This window comes from Hypanus sabinus, chromosome 21, assembly GCF_030144855.1.
Source record: "Hypanus sabinus isolate sHypSab1 chromosome 21, sHypSab1.hap1, whole genome shotgun sequence".
NCBI classification, from domain to species: Eukaryota; Metazoa; Chordata; class Chondrichthyes; order Myliobatiformes; family Dasyatidae; genus Hypanus; species Hypanus sabinus.
Window position 1 is genome coordinate 9,963,878 of NC_082726.1, and position 26,302 is coordinate 9,990,179.

At 45.7% G+C, this 26,302-nt stretch overlaps 1 protein-coding gene across 5 annotated transcripts in view; it reads right to left on the minus strand.

Moving 5' to 3' along the window:
- Positions 1 to 26,302, minus strand: part of tln2b (talin 2b) — a 352,925-nt gene that overhangs the window by 146,628 nt on the left and 179,995 nt on the right. For all 5 annotated transcript variants that reach the window (XM_059945979.1, XM_059945982.1, XM_059945978.1 and 2 more), the window contains exons 20-24: positions 23,972 to 24,266; positions 22,589 to 22,755; positions 8,040 to 8,168; positions 5,264 to 5,377; positions 1,430 to 1,543 (exon numbers count right to left, since the gene is read on the minus strand). In XM_059945979.1, the coding sequence (XP_059801962.1) occupies positions 1,430 to 1,543; positions 5,264 to 5,377; positions 8,040 to 8,168; positions 22,589 to 22,755; positions 23,972 to 24,266 (819 nt within the window). The remainder of the gene's footprint in view (positions 1 to 1,429; positions 1,544 to 5,263; positions 5,378 to 8,039; positions 8,169 to 22,588; positions 22,756 to 23,971; positions 24,267 to 26,302) is intronic.

Below are 26,302 nucleotides of genomic sequence, written 5' to 3' on the forward strand. Positions count from 1 at the left end.
CGACAGCCCTCCATTCCAGCCTGGGCAGCCTCTCTTGATAGGACAGTCGCTCTCACTCCACCTGGTGAATCTCCTTTGGCCGGCGTCCGGTGCTCTTACATCTTTTGATAGGTCTATAAGACCTTGTGAGTAGAATTAGCCACTGAGCTGAATAAGGTCTACCATGCGCGGTAGAGTTGGAGAAAAGGACAGTCCGGAAACACACCAAGTCTGCACCAAGCACCCACTGACACCAGTCCTACCTCAGTCCTCCTCTCCTCGCATTCCAACAATTTCCTACAGTCCGACGCCCACCTATTCACTGGGGCAATTTACAGCAGCCAAATAATCTCCGGGCCCACACATCCTTGGGGGGGGGGGGGGGGGGGGGTGAGGGGATCCTGCAGCACCCGGAGAAAATCAATGCAGTCACAGGGAGAAGATGCAAACTCCACGCAAACAGGTGGTCAGGACCGAACCTGGGTCACTGGCACGGTGGCTCTCCTCCCTCACTACTCTGCTGCGCTGGCATGTCACCCCGTGAAACTGTAATAGAACTTTCTTGAGTCTGAGCTCCAACGGTGTTGCAATAAAGTTCTTCTTAATGACTTGCTGGACCCACGTGATGCACGTTCACTCCCCTGCACTCGACACGATTTCAGCTTCCTTCCACTCAGATGATAATCTGCTTTATGCTTCCATATCTTTTCCACAAATTAAAACTCTATTTGCCAAATATCAACCCAATCACTCACTGGATCATTGGATTATGATCACACTGCAGAGTCACAATATCCTGCAGCACTGATCCCACATATCTGCCCCTCCTCCAAGTCAGGGACAATGGAAGGCCACAAACTGATTCCCGGAACCACGCAGGTTACACTACAGTGTGAAAATGACCGATTTATCCCATCTGTTGGCTGCGTGATAATCAAGTCCAACACCGCAGCCTCTTAACCTGTACACATCATCTTCCGGTGTATCACAAACTAGGCCAAATTGCCAAACAAATCGACTTTACTCAAAGGCAGACTCAGACAGGCGAGAAGGTGGGACCGGCAGGGGAAAGGTACGAGGGGGAGACAGGAGGGAGATTGTGCACAGGAGATATGGACGTGGGGTAACAAGGAATAAGGGTAGGCAGAGGGGATGAGCAGGTAGAAAGGAGGGAGACAAAGGGGAACTGATGGGGAAGGAGAAGATAGGTGGAAGGGCTAGAAAGGGAGAGGCTGGGGCAAACAGACAGAGGGGAGAAGGAGCGCAGAGACAGCGAGGGGGGCGCGCAGAGGGGGAGAGGTGGGCGGGTAGTGAGACAAGGTGGACAAAGGGAGGAGGGTGGGTTTGGATTGACAGGGAGAGGGGATGGGTGGGGGAGGAGAAACAAAGGAGAGGTGATGTGTACAAGGTGCATTTGGGAGCGGAGGCATGCATCACCACACAGACAGACCTGTAGGAAGTTCTGACTGGCGATAATCAGGGCAAGCTGGGCAGTCAGGTTCTCCGGGTCAGCCTGACTTCCTCGGACTCCTTGCACCAACTGAGGGATGTGATCAGCAACCGCCTGCAAAATTAAAGTGACATACAAAGTCTGAGGAAAGTGTCATGTTTCAAACAAATGACTTGCATTATTTCAAACACACCCTCCCAACCATCTGTAGGGTCAGTTGGTTGCTCTGTGTCCAGTACATTTGGCAGCAGCTCTGTACCCATGGTTGCTGAGACCTCGAAGGGCAGCAGACATATGGGACCACTGTTCTGCAGGTCCCACTCTGAGTCATGCATCATCTAACTTGAAAATATGATGCAGTTGTCACCAGATTTAAATTCAGAAATTTCTTCCTGATACTTATTAAGGAAATGCATTGTTACCTTTCTACAACTCGTTAGCCATGTAGGCATTAAAATACAGAAGATCAAACTCAAATGGGTCAAGGACAAAGGAACTAGATGAACCAGATGTCTTTTACTTGCCACGTGCTTGATGGAGGCTGCCATTTTGTGAAGCTGCTCTGTAACCTCCATTTTGTGAACTGATTGATGAACTGATTTTTGCTCTGGTACAATTGAACATGGACACAAGAAGATTTTGCTATTGATTTGCTAAAGCTGAGATCAGTCCCACATAAGCTGTGTATAGTGTGCAAAGGTAGGTTTTCAGAAGTAATCTCATTATCTCCTAGTGTCTGGGTGACCTGGTTTGACCCAGAGTCAAATAGAACAAAAGAAGTCACCTAAGGTAAGTATATAGCCCTTGGACTACATTCAATGGGAGTCCGACACAGGTCATTCAGATGACCTCGAGCCAACAAGATTGAAGTGCAACTTTTGAACTAACAAGGAAGACTATAAGAATGAGTAGCAAAGGGGTGAGAACTCTGGAGACGAGATATTACAAGGAATAACCCCATGCCAGGAGCTGGAAGGAAAAAAAAGAATCGAGTGTCTGGCCAATGGGAGATCTCCATATCAATGTTATAAACTGGAGAGTGAGTATTGGCACGGAGGGAACAGCTGAATTCATGTTTTTAGTTGTTGGCCTGGGGTCGACACAGTTACGTTGTTATTTGCACAGAGACAATAAAGTAGAATCACTGAATCACACAGCACACAAGCACCACTCATACAAACTCTTTTGACTCCTGCTATCTGGGAAAAGGCACTGAAGCATTCGGGCTCTCACAACCAGACTATGTAACAGTTTCTTCCCCCAAACCATCAGACTCCTCAATGCCCAGAGCCTGGGCTGACACCAAATTACTGCCCTCTACTGTGCCTATTGTCTTGTTTATTATTTATTGTATTGCCTGCACTGTTTTGTGCACTTTATGCAGTCCTGGGTAGATCTGTAGTCTAGTGTAGCTTTCTCTGTGTTGTTTTTACGTAGTTCAGTGTAGTTTTTGTACTGTTTCATGTAGCACCATGGCCCTGAAAAACATTGTCTTGTTTTTACTGTGTACTGTACCAGCAGTTATGGTCGAAATGACAATAAAAAGTGACCTGACTTGAGATATGACTGGTATCCACCCAGCTCACCTGTGCCTGTCTACATGAATCCTACTTGCCTGCACTAGGCCTCCATCCCTCTCATCATTTCTTATCCAAGTACCTGTCCAAATACTACAACTATCTGCTTCACTCCTCAGACCTTCTTTAAAGGTCTACCCCCTCATCTTAAATCTGTGCCGTCTAGCTTGGAACCCCACTGCCCTTGGAAGAAGCCCACCTCCAAGACCCTCATGATTCCTTCAACCCCTCGAAGGTCATTTAATTTTCAGACGGCATTTGATAAGGTCCCACATAGGAGATTGGTGGCTAAAATCAAAGCTCAGTGCATCGGGGGGGAAGACATTGACATGGATAGAAAACTGGTTGGCAGATAGAAAGCAAAGGGTAACGGTGAATGGGTGTTTCTCAGAATGGCAGGTGGTGACAGGACTCGGTATTGGGACCACAGCTGTTTACCATTTACGTTAACGATTTGGATGAAGGCATTGAGAATAACATCAGCAAACTTGCTGATGATACTAAGCTGGGTGGCAGTGTGACATGTGATGAGGATGTTAGAAGAATTCAGGGTGACTTGGATAGGCTGGGTGAGTGGGCAGATACTTGGCAGATGACGCTTAATGTGAGTAAGTGTGAGGTTATCCACTTTGGGAGTAAGAACAGGAAGGCAAATTATTATCTGAACGGTGTAGAGTTAGGTAAGGGAGAAATACAAAGAGATCTAGGAGTCCTTGTTCATCAGTCACTGAAGGTGAATGAGCAAGTGCAGCAGGCAGTGAATGTTGGCCTTTATTACAAAGGGAATTGAGGACAAGAGCAAGGAAATCCTCTTGCATTTGTACAGAGCCCTGGTGAGACCACACCTGGAGTATTGTGTACAGTTTTGGTCTCCAGGGTTAAGGAAGGACATCCTGGCTATAGAGGAAGTGCAGCGTAGATTCACAAGGTTAATTCCTGGGACGCAGAGAGGTTAGAGAGACTGGGCTTGTACATGCTGGAATTAAGGAGATTGAGAGGGGATCTGATTGCAACATATAAGATTATTAAGGGATTGGACAAGATAGAGGCAGGAAATATGTTCCAGATGCTGGGAGAGTCCAGTACCAGAGGGCATGGTTTGAGAATGAGGGGTAGGTCATTTAGGACAGAGTTAAGGAAAAACTTTTTCTCCCAGAGTTGTGGGGGTCTGGAATGCACTGCCTTGGAAGGTAGTGGAGGCCAATTCTCTGGTTGCTTTCAAGAAGGAGCTAGATAGGTATCTTATGGATCGGGGAATCAAGGGATATGGGGACAATGCAGGAACCGGGTATTGATAGTAGTTGATCAGCCATGATCTCAAAATGGTGGTGCAGGCTCGACGAGCCGCAAGGTCTACTTCTGCACTTATTGTCTATTGTCATCCCTCAGCCTCCTACATTCCAGTGAGTACAATCCCAGCCCACCAATCTCTCCTTGTAACTACAGGCAACAACCTAGTGAATCTTTTCTCGATTGCTAATATATCCTTCATGTAGTGTGGTGACCAGAACTGCACACAATATTCTAAGTACAGTATTATCTAACTAACATTTCGTACAAATGAAACATGGCGTCCCACCTCTGATACTCAAAGCCTCAACTATGAAGCCAATCAGACTGAATGGCTTCTTCAAAGCCCTATCCACCTACTTTTAGTGGGCTGTGGCCTTTCACTCCAAGGTCTCTCAATACCAAGAATTTGATTGCCTAAAGTGCAAAGGGATTCACCAGGGTATTTCTTGGAACATAAAGCTGCAGCTATAGGAAAAAAAGACTTGATGAGACTGTTTGTTCGCACTAGGAGGCTGGAGGGAGGCTTCTAGATGTTTGTGAAGTTATGACAGGCATAGAGAGTCAGTCTTTTTCCCAGGGCAAGGGAGTCCAGAGCCACAGAGCACGGGTGTAAGGTGAGAGGCGTGTGGACATCCAGGACACACAGCCGAAGAAAGTGGGAAACAGATACCATTACAGTATCTAAAAGACTTTTCAACAGGTACTTGGATAGGAAAGGTGAGAGATATGGACTTGGTGCAGGATTAGTGTAGACTGGTATTACAGCTGCATCGACAAGCTGAGTCAAAGAGCATCCTGATAACATTATCTTGTGCGCTCGATTTCAAAGTGCAATACCTCACACTAGGCTGGATTAAATTCAACTTGAGGGGCAGTTCAAAAAACATTTGCACCTTTGAACTAACCTTTATTGAATGCGAACAGAGACAGAGATGAAAGGATCAGGAGCCCAGCGGGTACTCACCTTACAACTCTGGACCAGTTGCTGCTGGGCAGCCGTGTTCTTATTGGATGATGATGCATTCTGAGACGCAGCGATGGTCTGCGTTGCTGCGGCTGCTGCCTGCTTGGCTGCGTTCTAGTTCACAGAGAGACACACATCATGAGTAAGCGTTGCACAGAGTGCGTTTAACCCTGAACATGTTCCTGGTCAACTTGGACTACCCTTATCCACAAATCTGGCAAACGTCAGAGTCTGTCCCACCAGTGCAAACTTCGCCTACGTTAGTTTTCAGATACCAGAGAAACTCATTTGAGTCCAATCAAGACCAACACTCAGATTCTTCCTCGGTTAGTCTAAGAGGAGGAATTAATACCTCACCAGAGAGGAGTGCTTTGAGGAAATAAACAAGGAAGACTGGTTTAAAACAGAGGTTAATAGGCTTTTGATTGGTCAGGTGTCAAAGATGATGGAATGGCCGAGCAGACTTCATGGGCAAAATGGCCTAATTCTACCCTGAAGTCTTGTAGTCTTAAAATGCTAGAGGAAAAAGTAAGCCAGGGAATTTAAAAACAATCAACATTTCAGGCTGAGACATTCCAAAGAAAGATTTGATATTTATGCCCCTCCGTAGAAGCTGCTTGACTTGCATTTCGTGTGAATTCCCAATCTCTCCTTTAAACTCCCCCCCCCTCACTTTAAATGCATGTCCCCTTCTATTTCACATTTCCTCCCCGAGAAAAAGACTGACTGTCTACTCCATCTCCCTGCCATAACTTTACAAACCTCTACCAGGTTTCCCCTCAGTCTCTGATATTCCAGGGAAAGCAATCTTCCTGCAGCTCACAGCTTCTAATCCAAGCAGCATCCTTGTGGACCTTTTCTACATCAAAGCCTCTACATCCTTTCTCTAATAAGGTGACCAGAACTACATGCAATATTCCAAGTGCAACACAACCAAAGTGTTACTTAGCTACAACACGACTTCCTGGCATACTCAGTGCCCTGACTAATGAAGGCAAGAATGCCATACGCCTTCTTTTCCAACCTACCTACCTGAGTGGGCACTGGTAATGAGCAATGGGCTTGGAGCTCCAGAACTCTGTACATCAGTCCTGCCATTAACTGTGTACTGCCCTTTACAATGGACCTCCCAAAGTGCAATACCTTTACATTTGCTCAGATTAAACTCCACCTGCCATTTCTCTGCCCAACCAATCTATATTCTGCTGTTCTCTATACTCTCTACAAATCCAATGAACTTCATGACATCTGCAAACTTACTAAACCTCATGTCCATATTTTCATTTATGTACCCTCAGTGGCCACTTTATTAGGCACACATGTACACCTGCTTGTTAATGCAAGTACCTAAGCAGCCAATCATGAGGCAGCAACTCAATGCATAAAAGTGTGTGGACATGGTTGAGGTTTGGTTGTTGTTCAGGTCAAACATCTGAATGGGGGAAGAAGTGTAATCTAAGTGACTTTGACCATGAAATAATTGGTGGTGCCAGACAGGGTGGTTTGAGTATCTCAGAAACTGCTGATCTCCTGGGATTTTCACATATAGCAGTCTCTTCAGTTTACAGAGAATAGTGCAAAAAAAAACTAAACAAAAAAATTGCAATGAATGGTAGTTCTGTGCGTAAAATGTCTTGTTAATGAGTGGGGTCAGAGGAGAATGAGCAGACTGGTTCAAGCTGGAAGGAAGGTGACAGTAACTCAAATAACCATGCATTACAACAATGGTGTGCAAAAAAGCATACTCGAACATAAAACATTTTGAGCCTTGAAGTGAGAGGGCTACAACAGCAGAAAATTACTAAAATACTCTCAGGGGCACTTGATACTCTTCAGAAGACCCAGCTCATTAACATGTCTCACTCTACTCCACATCCTCCTTCCTAAATACCCACATAAATTATTCCATATCCTCAGACTCCAAGCTTAAATTCCCTTCTTTATCAATGGGTGGCCCTATCCCCTGCATACTTATCTGCTTGGTTTGAATATTAGTATAAAATGTCTTGAGATTCTCTTTAGTCCTACTTGCCAAGGATATTTTCTGGTCCCTTTTGATATTCCTAATCCCTTGCTTGAGTTCTCACCTGCTAACTTAGTATGCCTCAAGAGGCCTCTCTGACTTTAGCTTCCTAAAACTTGGCTTCCACTTGCTTTACCTTTTTTACCAAGTTGATAACCACTTTGCCATCTTACCCTGCCATCCTTTTTTTCTCTTCTCCTTACTGGAACCAGCCCTAATTTCTTGATCATCTGGTCTTTAAACAATACCCACTTGTCAGATAAGGACTTGCCCAATAACAGAATCTCCTGATTAACTGTCGCACGATGTCATAATTCGTCTTCCCCCAACTTAGTACTTTCCCACAAAATTGATACTTATCCCTCCTTGTAACTATGTTAAAACTTGTGATCACTATTCCCAAAATGCTCCCTCAATAAAAGGTCAATGGTCTGTGCAGGCTCCTTTCCCTAAACAAGGTCCAGTGCGTTCCCTCCTCTAGCTGGACGACCCATGTACTGTGTTAAGAAATCTGTTTGAAAATACTGAAGAAATTCTGCCCCAATTAAGCTTCTTGCACTAAGGAAAAATTTAGTCAATATTAGAGAAGTTGAACTTACCTACTCTGACAACCCCGTTGCGTTTTGTAATCTGTCTACATATTTGTTCCTCTGTTTCCTGCTGACTATTGGGCACCCTATGATATAATCCCATCCATTGTATACCCTAGGCTGAGGACTGTCGTTAAAAATAAACATCCTGAAGAAAGATTACCTCCAGTCGGTTAATTAACTTCTTCTTGATGGCATTCTGAGCAGCTGAATTGGTGACAACCCGTAGGCCCTCTGCTGCCTCCCGCAGCTTCTGCTGTTGGTCCTGGTTCTCTGGATTAGCAGCTGCACCCTGCAGAGAGAATCAAACGCCCAGTTACACCAGAGGCTACCGACCATTACCTGACCATCGACCGTAAAGAGAAGCTCTATCGCAACACTGGGAGGCCGAACACTTGGGAGTTGAGTATCAGAGGGAGCACAGATTCAGTTCCTCATCCTTGCTGTCCGGGTCGACCTGAACCTCCATCACGAGTTGGAGTTGGAGTACTACTGCCGGAAGTATCAGGGTACAGTGAAAAGCTTTTCTTGCATTTTGGTTATACGAATTAAATCATGACATATTGCATTGAGGCAGAAGATAAAACAGTAACAATTGCAGAGTAAAGTGTAACAGCCTCAGAGAAAGGCAGTGCAGGCAAGGTCATAACGAGATAGATTGTGAGGTCAGGAGTCCATCTTGTCATACTTGGAAACAAATTAATAGAAGTGGGATTGAAACTCTCCGAACCTGGTAGTTCATGCTTTCAAGTTTTTATATCTTCTGTCCAATGGAAGAGGGGAGAAGAGAGAATGCCCGGGGTTGAAGGGGTCTTTGATTATGATAGCTGCTTTACTCTGTAGACAGAGTCCGCAGGGAGGAGGGCTGGTTGCTGTGATGAGCTGAGCTCTGTCCGCAACTCCCTGTAGCACCTTCACTCAGTCTGCAATAGGGAGGATATCCCGGTGGCCGACCATTTTAATTCCACTCCCCATTTCCCTTTCTGACATGTCGGTCCATCTGACACGATGAGACCACGCTCAGGGTAAAAGAGTATCACCTCATATTCCGTCCGAGTAGAAACATAGAAAACCTACAGCACAATACAAGCCCTTCGGCCCACAAAGCATGTCCTTACCTGAGAAATTACCCAGGGTTACCCAGTCTCTGAAAAGACCCTATCGTATCTGCAGCCTAGTAAAGCCTCTGGTGCTCCTCCACTTTCCATTTCTCCCTTGTCCCACTCTCCTTCCCAGCACACGCATTTATTTACTTACTTGTTTATATGTATTTGTTTCATGGGGTGCCATGTAAAACAGGCCCTTCCGGCCCTTTAAACAGCACCACCCAGCAGCCCCTAATTTAATCCTAGCCTAATCACGGGACAATTTACAATGACCAATTGACCTACTAACCTGTAGATCTTAGTCCTTTGGGAGGAACCCAGAGGAAACCCACACACAGACTCTTACAGATGATGTTGGAATTAATCTCAGACACCCCAAGTTGTACAAGCGTTGTGCTAACTGATATGCTACCACGGCACCTTTATCCTACAGCCCTTTACCTTTTCCACCAATCATCTCTCAGCTTCTGACTTCATCCTCTCTCCTCCACCCACCCACTTACCTTCCCCTCGCCTGGTTTTACTATCACCTGTCAGTTAGTACTTCACCCCTCCCTCCATCTTCTTAGTTAGACTTCTTCCCCCTTCCTTTCCAGTCTTGATGAAGGATCCAAGCCCGAACCATCAACTTTGACGTTGGAAAATTGGACTAGCTTAGATGGGCTCCTGGGTTAACAGGGTGGCCCCAAGGACCAGCTTCGTGCTCTGTCACTCTAAAACACTGTGACTGAGGGGAGTGGGGTCAGAAAAAGAAGATGAGGATGAGGTTCTTCCCTCAGAGTTATGAACCTGAACCCTCTAAACCCAAGAGTTCTGGAGGTGGAATTTACAAGTACACTTTAGGAGGAGACCAATGAAGATGTAATCACAAGGAGACAATGATATGGGGAGAACATGGAGAAGGGATGCATGAATGCATTGAAGGGTGGGGTAGGTTCAGGGGGCTGGGCAGTCAAAAGCCACACACCAGACCAGAGGTGTCTTTGTTCAGTGGATTAAAAACATCTCGTAGTTGCTATATTACATAATTTATATTCCGCTCATCAACTGGAGAAAGCACAATTCAGACGGATTTGAAAGAATCGGCTTGAGAATTCCAGGAAAGCAGCCCCATCCGACCTGAAAATAACTACCTTCCAGGAAATCTTAAATTACCACCAGGACTGCTGGAACATTTTCCCACTAAGTTCTGCTTCAACTCCATTTAAACCAGTCCAAGACACCCATTGCCAAAATAAATATCACTTTAACCTTGGCTACCCATCAGAGGAAAGTGTTAGAATTTTTGAGAAACTCATGAACTCCAACCTTAAAATCTTTGTACGCTGCCTGGACTAACCATGCTATTTAGTTTGCAATTAGCTATGACACACCACGGATTTCCCTGTATGGAGACTTGTCCCCATGTTAGGAATGACTAAGACCAGAGAGGCACAGACTCATAATGGGGAGTAGGAGGTTTAAAGGTGATTTGAGTAAAATTGTTTTCATCCAGAGGGTGAGTGAAACCTGAAATAGAAGGCCATGAATGCAGAGGCTCTCACAAGATTCGTGCAGCAACCGGACAAGCATCTGCATTGCTAAGCTACAGTAGGTAGGGACCAAGTGCTGGTAGATGGGATTAGAACAGAGATGATGTGATGGTCAGTAATCACGAGGTGGGCTTCAGGACTTGTATGTTGCACAACTTTAAGATACCTTTATTCTTTCTAGTTCTCTTCTAATATTTATATATGTTCACTTGTAATGCTACTGTGACCCTGTAGTTTCCTTTGGGATCAATAAAGTATCTATCTATCTATTAAATTTCTTGGTGTTCACCTGGCAGAGAATCTCACCTGGTCCCTCAACACCAGCTCCATAGCCAAGAAAGCCCAGCAGCGTCTCTACTTTCTGTGAAGGCTGAGAAAAGTCCATCTCCCACCCCCCATCCTCACCACATTCTACAAAGGATGTATTGAGAGCATCCTGAGCAGCTGCAGCACCGCCTGGTTTGGGAACTGCACCATCTCGGATTGCAAGACCCTGCAGCGGATAGTGAGGTCAGCTGAGATCATTGGGGTCTCTCTTCCCCGCTACACCACACACTGCACCTGCAAAGCTGACAGCATTGTGAAGGACCCCACACACCCCTCAAACAAACTCTTCTCCCTCCTGCCATCTGGCAAAAGGTACCAAAGCATTTGGGCTCTCATGACCAGACTGTGCAACAGTTTCTTCCCCCAAGCTATCAAACTCCTTAATACTCAGAGTCTAGACTGACATCTACGTCATTTATTATTATATTGTAATTTGTCCTCTACTGTGCTTATTGTCTTGTTTATTAATTATTGTACTGCCCTGCACTGTTTTGTGCACTTTATGTAGTCTTGTGCAGGTCTGTAGTCTAGTGAAGTTTTTATGTTTTACGTAGTCTAGTGTAGCCTTTTGCTGTCTCGCATAGCCTTGTGTAGTTTCATGTAGCACCAGGGTACTGGAGGAATGTTGTTTTGTTTTTACTGTGTACTGTACCAACAGTTTATGGTCGAAATGACAATAAACTTGACGAGGTTAGGAAATCCATAGGCAGATTAGAGCTTTTAAAATAAACACACTCATTTAAATCTGCCCAAGTATAAAAAGTGTGAGGAGAATCTGCTGTATGTGGAGAGAGGTGGTGAAAAGGTGAGTAAGTAAATGCCTGGATGAGGGAGAGGACAGACTCCAATAGGGTTAAAATGGCCATTGCTAACTGGAACTGTCCTACAAATTTCCAAAAACCCATCAAGAACTTTTGATCCTTCTCTGATCCTCACGAAGGTGGTGGTGAGCTGCTGTAGACCATATGATCAAAAGCACAGTAACAAACTAGGCCATTCAGCCCACTGAGTCTGCCCCAACATTCAGTCATGGCTGATTCACTTTTACCTTCTTTCTCTCCAGAACCTTTTGGTGCCCTTACTAACCTAAAAACCTATGAACCTCCACTTTAAAAGTACTCAAGTACTTAACCTCCACAGACATCTGTGGCAATGAATTCCACAGAATCAGAATCAGGTTTGATATCACTGGCAGACGTGAAATTGCAACCCTCCAGCTAAAGAAATTCGTTTTCATCTCTGCCTACATGGATTTCTTCACCCTGTGTCCTTGGATCCTAGGCTTCTATTATTGAAAACATTCTCCCCATGTCTACTCTATCTAGGCCTTTCAATATTTGGTATGTATTATGAGATTCTCCTCTCTCCCCCCTCCCCTCCCATTATTCGAAAGAACAGGCCTAAAGCCATCAAATGCTCCTGTGTTAACCCTTTCATTGCTGGGTATTTCTCAAACTTCCTCTGGATCCTCTCCCAATCCTTTCTTAAATATGGGGCTCAAAACTGCTCTCAGTACTTCAAATGTGGTCTGACCAATGCCTTACAAAGCTTTACATCTTTGCTTTTATACTCTCGTCCTCTTGAAATCAAAGCTAACATTGTATGTGCCTTCTTTATCACTGACACCACCCGCAAGTTTACATTTAGGACACTAAATGCGCTAGGACACACAAGTCGCTTGGCACCTCGGATTTCTGAATTGGCTCCTCTGTTAGAAAGTAGCCCATACCTTCCAGCGAAGGTGCTAAAAAAGAGTATTGCAAGGTTCCGACCCAGTGATATTTTGTTTCAAGTATAGAAAATAATGAATAATGTAAATAGGGTAGACAGTAAGAATCTTTACTCCCCAGGGTCACCATTATCATCATTCTGTACCGTGTCTAAGACGTGGGCGATCATGGTCTTAACCACGATTGTTCCAGGCAAACTTTCCTACAGAAGTGGCTTGCCATTGCCTTCCCCTGGGCGGTGTCTTCACAAGACGGGTGACCCCAGCCATTATCAATACTCTTCAGAGATTGTCTGCCTGGCATCAGTGGTCACATAACCAGTAGTGTGATATGCACCAGCTGCTCAGACAACCAACCACCACCTGCCCCATGGCTTCACATGACCCTGATCGGTGGGAGGGGCCAGGCAGGAGCTACACCTTGCCCAACGGTGCCTGCAGGGTAGCAGAGGGAAGGAGCGCCTTACCCCTCTTCTGGTAGAGACGCGTCTCCACCTCACCACTCATATTCCAGGATAGAAATGTCAAATGCTGGAAGAGAACTTTAAGCCGAGAGGTCAAGTTTAAAGAAGGTGATAGGCTAAGTTGCATTTACACTGAGAGTGGGGGTGCCTACAGAGGGTTAGCAGGGGTAGTTGCAAAAGTAGAAATTCCACTGGCATTTAACAGGACTATGACGGGATTGAAGAGGTAAGGATCATGCATGGACAGAAAAGGTTTAATTTAGCATTATGGTCAGCAGAGACACAATGGGTCCAAGGACCTGTAACTGTGCTGGACTGTTTTGTGTTGTACATTTTAACATCTGGATGATGTACCACTGGTAGGTGACCTGTGTGTGGATCTTCTCTCACAAATCTGCTGCTCCTGTCCTTGTTGAAGTTTGCAGGTTTGGGAGGTTAAGTCAGAGTCAGACAGTTGAGTCATAAGGGTATTTTGGAGATAGTGACCAGAGCAGCCACTGTACTTGCTTGATGAGAGTACTCATCCAGCCAAGAGGAGAATATTCCATGTTCTGAAATGGTGGATGAGCGTCGGGGTGTTCGAAGGTGTTCACCCCTGATCTGCTCTTGTAGCCAAGATGTTTATGTGTTGGTCCAATTTAATTTCTGATCCATGGTCAGCCCCAAGAAACTATTGGTGGAGAACAATAATGAGGTAGATGACAGAATCTCTCTTGTTGTAGTCGGCCTTTGCCTGGCACACCTGTAGCACTGCTGGAGATGGTCTTTATCTAACACACCTGTAACACTGCTGGAGATGGCCTTTGTCTAACACACCTGTAGCACTACTGAAGATGGTCTTTGTCTAACACACCTGTAGCACTGCTGGAGATGGTCTTTGTGTAACACACCTGTAGCACTGCTGGAGATGGTCTTTGTCTAACACACCTGTAGCACTGCTGGAGATGGTCTTTGTCTAACACACCTGTAGCACTACTGAAGATGGTCTTTGTCTAACACACCTGTAACACTGCTGGAGATGGCCTTTGTCTAACACACCTGTATCACCGCTGGAGATGGTCTTTGTCTAACACACCTGTAGCACTACTGAAGATGGTCTTTGTCTAACACACCTGTAACACTGCTCGAGATGGCCTTTGTCTAACACACCTGTAGCACTACTGGAGGGGGTGGAGTTTCAAGATGGCGACGTAGACATCTGCCTTTTAGGCGCTCTTCATTTTTTAAGCTATAATCACCCTTTAATCAAATCTTTTCGTAATTACATGGGTTGATATTTACGATTTATTTCTCTTTTTAAAAATAACACTGGATTTAATTTTTTCAAACTTAAAATGTCTGTACCTAAGAAATCGTCTAAAGACCCTATAACTCTCGATGCAATCTCCAGTCTTCTGGATACTAAACTGGATACTGAACTTGCAAGTCTGGAAAACAAACTTACTGTGAAAATGTCGGAGCTTGAAGAAGTCGTTAAATCATTTGATATTAAGCTTCAATCGCAGGCAGCAGTTATTGAACGGCATGAAGAAAAGACAAGGTAATTTGTGAAAAAATACGTCCAATCGAAACTTTGGAGGAGAAGCTACGGTCGACCGCTAAAATAGTGGAGCAGTATAAGTTTAAAATCACCGATCTTGAAAACCGGTCTCGCAGACAGAATTTGCGTATTATTGGATTTCCCGAAAATGTTGAGTCTGGTGACTTAACTGAATATTTCTCTAATTTATTGTGGGAAATTTTTGGCGAGGACGCTTTGCGGGTTAAACCTACTATTGATCGTGCCCACAGAGATTCGAGATTTTCGGCTGCGAAAGACAAGCCACGAGCTGTGATTGTCCGTCTCCATTATCCTCGGGAGAAAGAGCTTTTAATTCGATTAGCTCGTCAGAAAGGTAGGATTTCTCACAGAAACATCAAGTTTCGTATTGTTGAGGATTATTCATTCGAGGTAATGAGGGCGAGAATTGCTTTTAAACCGGTGATGGCAGAGATTCATTCGATTGGACTTAAACAAGCTTTAAGATATCCAGCGAATCTCAGAATTACGTTGAGCGACAAAAGTCAGCGTTTCTTTAATACTCCGGAAGAAGCGAAGAAATTCGTTGAAGAATATTGCTCTTCTAGTACAACTTGAACTATGTGTTATGTGGAAGAACTTTTGGAGAGAAGACGCCATTCCGTTTTAGGCTTTAACTTATGAAGCTGCGGTATAGCTTTTTATTTTGGTCTGTAGACCTGTTTTTTTTTATTATCATGATTTACAGATGCTCTTTTAACTTTACTATAATGTCTTTTTTCTTAATTAATTTTTTTTTCCTCTGGATTAGATATACATGTTAAGACTTTGTAATAATGATTTATTTTTTAAGATGTCGTTTCTTCTTCCCATAAGACTTTGCTTTCCGTAAGCGTTTATTTGCCTGTATTTGAGAATGGGACGAATGATTTGAATTTTTGAACCTTTTTTTTAATATATATATATATATATATAGTAGTGGTTATTGAACCCTTTTTTAATTTTATTTTGATAACCTTTTTCTTAAAAAAAAATTGGTGAATTTACATTTATATTTTGTAATATGGTCCTTTCAAAATGTCGTTTCTTCTTCCCATAAGTCTCTGTTTTTATAACGTCATTTCCTTCTATTTGAATATGGAATCTTTTTTTAAAGGCATGTTACACTATTTTAAACTTCAATGGTTATCCTTTTTTTTATTTAATGATTTTTTTGCTTTTTTATATTATTTTTTCATTTTGATTGATATATATTTTTTCTGTTTACAACCCTGTATTTATATCTGGGTGTTATATAGTTTCTCTTTTTTTTCTTTTCATGAAGTCGCCATCTTGAAAATGGGGGTAATATTAGTGTTAGTTTGTGCGCCTGCCGCTTGGCTTTTTTTCGTGGGGTTGGGGGAGGGGGTAGGGATCTTTTTTCACGCTTTTGCTTTTTATTTTTTTGCTTTTAGTTTATGGGCCGACTTTAAATTATTAATATTGTTGAGGTGTCATGTTCTCCGGTTGCTCCTGAATCATTTTTCTTTCTTCCTGAATTATGGGTTATGTGTCTTTTTAACCTTTTATGATATACACAATTAATGTTGGCATGATGGATAAGTCTATTAACTTTATCTCCTGGAATACTAATGGTTTAAATCATCCGATTAAATGTAAAAAAATATTTAAAGTATTCCATAGACTTAATGCTAATTTTATTTTTGCACAGGAGACCCATATTAGGAGGGAGGATGATCAACGCTTTTTTAGGTTCTGGAAGGTCAACAATTTCACTCGAATTGTACCGCCAAAATTAGGGGTGTGTCTATTTTTATAGTCCCTCAATTTCGTTTACACATCATGAAATTATTTCTGATCCACAGGGCAGATTTTTGTTGATAACTGGTTCACTTTTTAATCTAAAAGTGGTTCTAGTTAATATTTATGCTCCAAACTTTGACTGCCCTGAATTTTTTGAACGTTTATTTACTTCCCTTCCTAATCTAAATGAATATATGTTGATAATGGGTGGAGATTTCAATTGTTGTTTGAATCCTTCGATGGATAGATCTAAACCTATTCGAATTCTTCCGAATAGATCAGCCTTACTTATTAATTCTTTTATGGTTGATTCGGGAGTTACTGAAATATGGCGGTTTTTGAACCCTAAAGATAAAGAATTTTCATTTTTTTCACATGTATATCACAGTTATTCTAGAATTGATTATTTCCTTATTGATCATCGTTTATTAACAGATGTTATTGATTGTAAATATGATTCTATTGCCATTTCGGATCATGTACCTTTGGAGTTATCTATTAAGATTTCGGACTTTTCCAATAATACTAGATCTTGGAGACTTAACGCTACTTTGCTTCAAGATCCAGAATTCATCACCTACATAAAACAGCAAATTGACTTGTTTTTCTCAACAAACTATACTGAAGAGATTGACAGAGGAATACTTTGGGACTCTTTTAAGGCTTTTATCCGTGGACAAATTATTTCATATTCCGTTGGTAAAAGAAAACAAAGATATTTAGATATTGCTTTATTAGTGGATAAAATTAAAGAAATTGATAAGATTTATTCCGTGACTCCTACCAAAGAACTTTATAAGAAGAGGGTTGAGCTTCAAATGGAGCATAGCTTATTATTATCTTCTTCAATTGAGAATCAATTAATCAGGACTAGGGCTCAATTTTATATCCATAGTGATCGAACTGGTAAATTGTTAGCTAACCAATTAAAAGCTAACACCTAACACCTAACACCTGTAGCACTGCTGGAGATGGTCTTTGTCTAACACACCTGTATCACTACTGGAGATGGTCTTTGTCTAACACCTGTAGCACTGCTGAAGATGGTCTTTGTCTAACACACCTGTAGCACTGCTGGAGATGGTCTTTGTCTAACACACCTGTAGCACTGCTGGAGATGGTCTTTGTCTAACACACCTGTAGCACTACTGGAGATGTTCTTTGTCTAACACACCTGTAGCACTGCTGGAGATGATCTTTGTCTAACACACCTGTAGCACTACTGGAGATGGTCTTTGTCTAACACACCTGTAGCACTGCTGGAGATGGTCTTTGTCTAACACACCTGTAACACTGCTGGAGATGGTCTTTGTCTAACACACCTGTAACACTGCTGGAGATGGTCTTTCTCTAACACACCTGTAACACTACTGGAGATGGTCTTTGTCTAACACACCTGTAGCACTGCTGGAGATGGTCTTTGTCTAACACACCTGTAGCACTACTGGAGATGGTCTTTGTCTAACACACCTGTAGCACTGCTGGAGATGGTCTTTGTCTAACACACCTGTAACACTGCTGGAGATGGTCTTTGTCTAACACACCTGTAACACTGCTGGAGATGGTCTTTCTCTAACACACCTGTAACACTACTGGAGATGGTCTTTGTCTAACACACCTGTAGCACTGCTGGAGATGGTCTTTGTCTAACACACCTGTATCACTGCTGGAGATGGCCTTTGTCTAATACACCTGTAGCACTACTGGAGATGGTCTTTGTCTAACACACCTGTAGCACTGCTGGAGATGGCCTTTGTCTAATACACCTGTAGCACTACTGGAGATGGTCTTTGTCTAACACACCTGTAGCACTGCTGGAGATGGCCTTTGTCTAATACACCTGTAGCACTACTGGAGATGGTCTTTGTCTAACACACCTGTATCACTGCTGGAGATGGCCTTTGTCTAATACACCTGTAGCACTGCTGGAGATGGTCTTTGTCTAACACACCTGTAGCAATGGTTATTTGCCAATTAGCAGCCCATGCCTGAAAGATGCACAAGTCCTAAGGTAAGCAAGTACGGGCTGCTTCATCTTCAAAAGGCAGTGCCTCAAAAAGGTGGAATCCATCATCAGGGAGCTTCACCATCTGGGACAGGCATTTTTCCTTTTCCCACAATCAGGAAGGAGGTAAAGAAGCCTGAACACCCATACTCAACAACTTAGCAATGCCTTCTTCTCCTCTATCATCAGACTTCTTACTGTCCATGAATCCATGAACACTCTCTCACTATTCCTCTGTTGCACTATTACTGTAACCTATAGTAATTTATTACTGGAACCGATAGTAGCACGTCTTTGTGTGCAAGGCTGTTGCTGTGACGTTACTCAGCCAGCTGATCTATCTCACTCCTACATGGCTCCACGTCACCATCTGAAATTCTGCCAACAATCGTCCTGTCATCGGCAAATTTAGAGATGGTGTTTGAGCTGAGCCTAGCCCCACTGTTTTAGGTGTAGAGAGGATGGAACAGTGGGCTAAGCATATACCCTTTAGGTGTGTCAGTATTGATGGTCAGCGAGGAAGAGATGTAATTTCTGATCTGCACGGACTGTTGTCTGCCAGTGAGGAAGTCAAGCATCCAGTTGCAGGGGGAGGTAACGGGCCCGGGTTTTGGAATGTGCTGATTAGAACTGAGGGTATGATTGTGTTGGACACTGAGCTGTTGTCAATAAACAGCAGCCTGGCTAGTACCATTGTTCAGGTGGTCTAATGCAAGTGCAGAGCCAGAAGATTGCATCTGCTGGAGACAGGTAAATTGCACCAGGTCTGGGTCCTTGCTGAGGCAGGAGTAGATCTTAGCCAAGCCCACCCTCTCTAAGCTCTTCATCAGAGAAGATGTGGGTGCCACTGGGTGATAGCTATTGAGGCAGCTCATCCTGCTCTTCCTGGGCACTGGTTTGATTGCCGTTCTTTTGAAGCACCTGGAACAGCCGACTGCAGGAATGAGAGATGGAAGATGTCCTTGAACACTCTTGCCAGTTGGTTGGCACAGGTTTTCAGAGCCCTTCTGGGTACGCCATCAGGCCTGACACCTTGCGAGGGTTCATCCTCTTGAAAGACGTTTACATTGGCCTCCACGACAGAGACCACAGTGTTCTCCGGATGCTGCAGGGATTCACACAGATGTAGAAATACTCACCCCTTCAAGGTATGGATTAAAGGCGTTGAGCTCATCTGAGAGTGAAGCCTCATTGCCATTCATATGATGTCAGGATTTGCTTTGCAGGAAGCAATGGAACAACAAACCCTGCCAGAGCTGACATGCATCCAATTCAGTCTCCAACCTCAACCAGAATTGCTTTTTTGCTCTTAAGAAATCCTTCCACAGATCGTACCTGGACTCCTTGTATAGTTCTGGATCGCTGGTCTTGATTGACACCAGCAGACTATGAATCTCCCGGATCATCGACTTGGGTACATCCAGCTAAGTTCACGAAGGCACAAAATCCTGTTAATGGTCTCTTGATCCCAGCAAGGCTACTGGGAATATTAAAGTTGATGGCCTTATCCCATTTTAATCATGCCTTCATAGAATAGGCCCACTAATGACATCTTCTTGTTCAATTAGTTCCCTCACCAATCTGACAAAACATTTTCTCCATGAACCTTTAAACCAGCTGTTCAGTTGGCATCCAGGAGAGAGACTGTCCAAAGGTTAATCAGCCGATGGGAGTCAGCTCAATCCACTCACATTAAACACGACAGCTTCAACAGTTGTAGTGAGGTAGTTCCCCTCTCTGAATTACACTTTGGCTGGGATCATTACAATATTAGCAATCAAACCACAACACAACTTAGAAACTCAATGCACCTGGCCAGTGTAAAGCAGGTCTCTAACATCACTGTAGATTAGTGGTTGCCAACCCGTCGATCGCAATCGACTGGTCGATCTTTGAGACTTTCCCAGTAGATCCCGAAAAAAAGTGAAAAATTAACACACAAATACTGTTGAGAGATTGTTTCCGGGTTGCAGGGCTTTAGTTCCGTTCTTTCTGCCCAGTGCGCATGCGTGTAGCTCCCCCCGCACTACACAGTGTAATTCAGTGGTCCCCAACCATCGGTCCGCGAGGAAACGATATGAGTCAGCTGCACCTTTCCTCATTCCCTGTCATGCCCCCTGTTGTATACACGCAAGGTCATCAGCTGCCAAAACGCAGTGACACCTTTGCACCAGGGATCACTGGTTGGCCTCGTGTGGCTGGTGGGCGCCGCCTCTAGACCTGTTTAGCACACTGAATGTTCGTGGGGAACCCGGTGCTAAAATATTCGCTGACGACCTAATTCGGGCTCAGGGTTTCGTAAGTAGCAGAGCAGCTACCTCGCTGCGACCTATTGAAAGTCATCCCTCGAGCTAAACTTCTGTCAGCCGATTGATCCTACCTACCTACAAGGGGGGCGGGCGCGCGCCCTGTCGCACTCCTCGCTCGGTCGGTCACTCTCTCCGGACTGCGACCTCCGCGGCTCCGGTACGGGAACCTCCGGCCCTGACATTGTCCTCTCACCCCACCCACGACCAGTCACACCTGGCCAAGGGGTCTGGTGGCGGGCGGGCGGCTGGAGTCCAGGCCGGGAGGCTGTCTAATGAGGCAATGAAGCACTCAAAACTGCTTCGGCACCTTAAGTCCAAGCACCCCGCACTTAGAGACAAACCCGTTGAGTTTTTTCAGCGGAAAAAACGTGAGCAAGCGGGACAGCGGCTAAGTGCTGAGAGCAGTGAAAACTAAATGGCGGAATAGACTGGACACAAGGAACCTGCTTCGAGTACTGCTGTATTCTGGTCGTGTTTAACACCTCCCCGCCACCCCCCCTCGGTCAGCCAGTCCGCGGTGCAAATAAGGGCGGGTACCCCGGTGTTCATACATTATTTCTGCTTCTGGGTTGCGGGGTTTCTGCCCCGTTGTGCATGTGTGTAACTAATCGATCTGGGGTCGATCTCGCCTTTCACTAAGGCCGAGGTAGGGGATCTTGGGCTTAAAGAGGTTGGTGACCACTACCGTAGATGGACCGAGAGGGTGACGATGCCGCACATCCACAGCTGGTCCCCCGGTCGTCCCATTTATTATTTAATCAATTGCATTCAGCACGTTCTATACCAAATGAGCAATGACAGCTCTTAAGCAGCATTAATTGCAGTAAATGTTTTTAACACCTTGCAAAGTTTGACAGAGAGGAGCTAGAAACCATTTTCTCTACACCGTAGAGACTAATTCGACCAGGCAACTGTTTGATCAGTTTTGGAGGTTGGCGCTGTCAAGCAGCATTTAGTAGCCAGTTGTGGAGCAGCAGTTACACGTGGCCCAGGGTGTTTTTGAGGCAGCAGGCCCCCTCCCTCAATGTCAGCCGATGGATCAGATCAACCCGCCGGTATTGCAACACACACAAGATGCTGGAAGAATTCAGCAGGTCGGGCAGCACCTATGGAGATGAGTATACGGTTGACGTTTTTGGCTGAAGAAGGGCCTCGGCCCAAAAAGTCGTCTGTTTATTCACTTCCACAGATGCTGCCTGACCTGCAGAGTCCCTCCAGCTTTTGGAGTGTGTTACTTTGGATTTCCATCTCTGCCGAATTTCTCGTGTTTAAAATTAATCTGCTGCTTTCTGATGCCAGCCTATACATTAAAACATTCACCAAATGTGTAAGAGCTAGTCTTGGAAGGTAAACACATGACCCAGATACGAACCCAGGACAACTGTGCTCAACAAACCTTGGAACCGGTTACTTGCTGGCCTGACATGCTCTTGTGTTTAATTTCAAGGGCCATCTTGTCTGCATTAAGGGTTGCACATCACTATCAGCAAGGATAAAAAAATCTTAATAACTTTACACCAGAGAACAGTCTCCCAGCAGACCCAGCACTGACTGCAGTTAGCGTGGGGCCAAACTACAGAGAAATATCGCAAGAAATGATGCTCAGTCATTCATGGCCATGTCAGGACACTAAATGATTAACATCACTGGGCAGGCTGACATTACAGTCTTGGAGAGATACAGCACCAAAACTGGCCCTTCATCACACCAATCCACACCGACCATCGACCCCTCATTGACAATAATCTGACATTCGTTCCCCGAGACAGCAGGGCTGGCAATGTTTTCACAACCAAGGCCGTAAACCCGCACTGCAGTTTGAAAGCTGCGGGTCGCACTACAGAAAGGCTGGATGCAGGCGACTGAACTGGGAGTCGCCGCAGCCTCGTGGCTGGCCTGCGAACAAGGGGTGTATTACCTTTGCTGCTTCCACCATTCTCGCTGTAGAATCAGCCAGGAGCTTGGCAGCGGCCAGCAGCTTCTTCGAGTTATCCACATCACTCTCAGCCTCTGCGTCAGATCTCATCGCATTCACCAGGTCGGATGTCGCCTGGGCCAGAACCCGGGCCTGACGAACCATCTCTCCTATGGACCGCAAATGGCATTTCACTGTTATTTACCACCGTACGGCCAAGCATTGCCCCAAGCTCACCTCAGACAGTCCCGACCGTCCACAGCTTAACCAGCCCCGGGCAGCTTGTTTAAAGCCACACCATTCTTTCCCAACAACATCGGTTCATTTGTCTTTTCTCCTTCTCAGTGTCACTCCGCAAGTGAGTGTCATCTTCCCATCAGCTCACTCGTGGCCAATCAAGGGGACCCAAATAGATCAATGACCACACAGGCTCTGAACATGCTCTCCCGGGGTCAGGGCCACGGACCTAGTGAGGGAAATTGGGAAGAGGTAGTTCTTCTAGCAGCAGTGAGTGGCCCCCTTCTGCCCATCTCTACGAAAGCAGGCCCAGAAAGGGACCTCAAATTCATGTTTAGTCATCCTGTACTGTCTGAATCATCATCCACACACAGATCACTTTGTGAAGACCTCCTCACTAGAGCTAAATAAAGGACACAGTGGATTTCTGTACACTGCCTGCACAAGACTGATGGTCAGACTCTCCCGTCTCCAAAACCCTGTAGACTTTCATCAAGCAGGTAAATTTTGTACTGTTTAATTGAACAAAAACAAACAAAGACCATCTGACTGCTAATCTGAAAAACCCCAGTATTCAGTGACCACTGCACTCACATCCTTCAACCTGGTCCTCAGTTTTCCCTCCTGCCAGCCCAACGTTAGTCAGTCTGGGAGAGGGCTGGGAATGAAAGTGCTACTCTCCAATCTTGGCAGGTTGGAAGACGACCAGTGGGGGCCACATGTGACCAGGCGGTGCCTCCAATGGGTCTCAGGGGAGACTTGGGCCAAGGCTTACAAGAAGAAGGCCAGTTACTGCAAACACCCAACGGGTCAGGCAATATCCAGGAAATGAGACAACAAACTCATGTTCAAGTCTCAGTTCTCATGCAAAGTCATTGAATCATTTCATTCCCACAGATGCTGACTGACCTGTTGGGTCTTTCCAATGAAGCCTTTCACTTGTGTTAAAGGATTTTTTTTTTTTGAAGTCAATAACTGTCAACTAATCTACAATTATGTTGAACTTTGAGAAAGTACCATGGACATCTGTGAACCAGAATGTTCTCCAAACATCAAAAGGAACTCAACCTGAACATGACTCCCGCTCCCCAGCCAGGGATTAAACTTCCATCAAACAGCATGCACTCCGTCCTCAGTTGCTCTGCTTACCTGCATCACCCATGGAGCTGAAGATGCTCTCGGTAACCGTCATGATGGTGTCAGTGGCCTGGTCGTAGCGTCCAATGGGCTCGCCCCTGCTGGCATACTGGCGGACGTGCTGGAGGAGATCGTTGAGGGCCTGGCTGACCACACTCGCAGCGGCACTGACTTGCTTCAGCAGCTCCCCGTCGTCAGTCGCAGCCTGGCAGGCCTTGACGCAGCCCTCGACAGAGCGATCCACCAGCTTCCCAGCCTCCACCAGCTGCTCCTGACACACGGGGGAGCTGATTGTTGGGCTGACCACCTACAGCAGGACACATCAGGTCAAAGTTGACGTCAAACTGATCGCAAACGTGAACACTCAGAATGCACGTCATCTGGAGTCAATGGCTACACAGGAGGGAGAGAGTTTGTTTGGTCTACCAGTTGGCTCTTCGAACAGGGTTAGTCCCAGGGCTCTGCTTCTGCCTCCCTGAGCAAACTAACATTGTGTGCCGTTAGTTCTGGGGTACAATACTGTGACATTGTCTGTTGGTGTGTGTGCCGTTAGTCCTGGGGTACAATACTGTGACATTGTCTGTTGGTGTGTGTGCCGTTAGTCCTGGGGTACAATACTGTGACATTGTCTGTTGGTGTGTGTGCCGTTAGTCCTGGGGTACAATACTGTGACATTGTCTGTTGGTGTGTGTGCCGTTAGTCCTGGGGTACAATACTGTGACATTGTCTCACTGTCACACTCAGTCACACAGAGGCAGAGCAATATTTTCCCAACCAGACTCGGACGAGCTCCCTGTCCTCCACTGCTGGCTACCCGCCCATCTCCCGCAAGCTCCCACCACTAGGACAGTCTGATGAGCAAGGGTATCTGTGGATGGTTAGAGCTTGTGTCATTGACCCCAGGAGGTGGTCTGGACTTACTCCAACAGCCTGCTGAGACACCAACTCTACACCCATTCAGACTAGGTCGGAGTTGGTCAGGTCTAAACTCTACAATAAGCAACACACACAAAATGCTATAGAAATTTCAGCAGATCAGGCAGCACCTATGGAGGAAAATGTGACCCCAATTATTGACTGTTTATTTCCTTCCATTGATGCTGCCCGACTTGCTGAATTCCTCCAGCATGGAGCGTGTCTGCATGTCTGTTGATGCGTGTGTCTGCGTGCCTGTTGGTGTTTGTGTCTGAGTGCCTGTGCCTGTTGCTGTTTGTGTCTGAGTGCCTGTGCCTGTTGGTGCGTGTGACTGTGTGCCTGTTGGTGTGTGTGTCTGCGTGCCTGTTGGTGTGTGTGTCTGTGTGCCTGTGCCTGTGTGCCTGTTGGTGTGTGTGTCTGTGTGCCTGTGCCTGTCTGCCTGTTGGTGTGTGTATCTGTGTGCCTGTGCCTGTTGGTGTGTGTGTCTGCGTGCCTGTTGGTGTGTGTGTCTGTGTGCCTGTGCCTGTAGGTGTGTGTGTGCCTGTGTGCCTGTTGGTGTTTGTGTCTGAGTGCCTGTGCCTGTTGGTGTGTGTGTCTGTGTGCCTGTGCCTGTTGGTGTGTGTGTCTGCGTGCCTGTTGGTGTGTGTGTCTGCGTGCCTGTGCCTGTTGGTGTGTGTGTCTGCGTGCCTGTTGGTGTGTGTGTCTGCGTGCCTGTTGGTGTGTGTGTCTGTGTGCCTGTGCCTGTTGGTGTGTGTATTTGTGTGCCTGTGCCTGTTGGTGTGTGTGACTGTGTGCCTGTTGGTGTGTGTGTCTGCGTGCCTGTTGGTGTGTGTGTCTGTGTCCCTGTGCATGTGTCTGCATGCCTGTTGGTGTGTGTGACTGTGTGCCTGTTGGTGTGTGTGTCTGCGTGCCTGTTGGTGTGTGTATCTGTGTGCCTGTTGGTGTGCGTGTCTGCGTGCCTGTTGGTGTGTGTGTCTGCGTGCCTGTTGGTGTTTGTGTCTGAGCGCCTGTGCCTGTTGGTGTGTGTGATTGTGTGCCCGTTGGTGTGTGTGTCTGCGTGCCTGTGCCTGTTGGTGTGTGTGACTGTGTGCCTGTTGGAATGTGTGTCGGTGTGCCTGTTGGAGTGTGTGTCGGTGTGCCTGTTGGTGTGTGTGTCTGCGTGCCTGTTGGTGTGTGTGTCTGCGTGCCTGTTGGTGTTTGTGTCTGAGCGCCTGTGCCTGTTGGTGTGTGTGATTGTGTGCCCGTTGGTGTGTGTGTCTGCGTGCCTGTGCCTGTTGGTGTGTGTGACTGTGTGCCTGTTGGAGTGTGTGTCGGTGTGCCTGTTGGAGTGTGTGTCGGTGTGCCTGTTGGTGTGTGTGTCTGCGTGCCTGTTGGCGTGTGTGTCTGTGTGACTGTGTGCCTGTTGGTGTGTGCGTCTGTGTGCCCGCG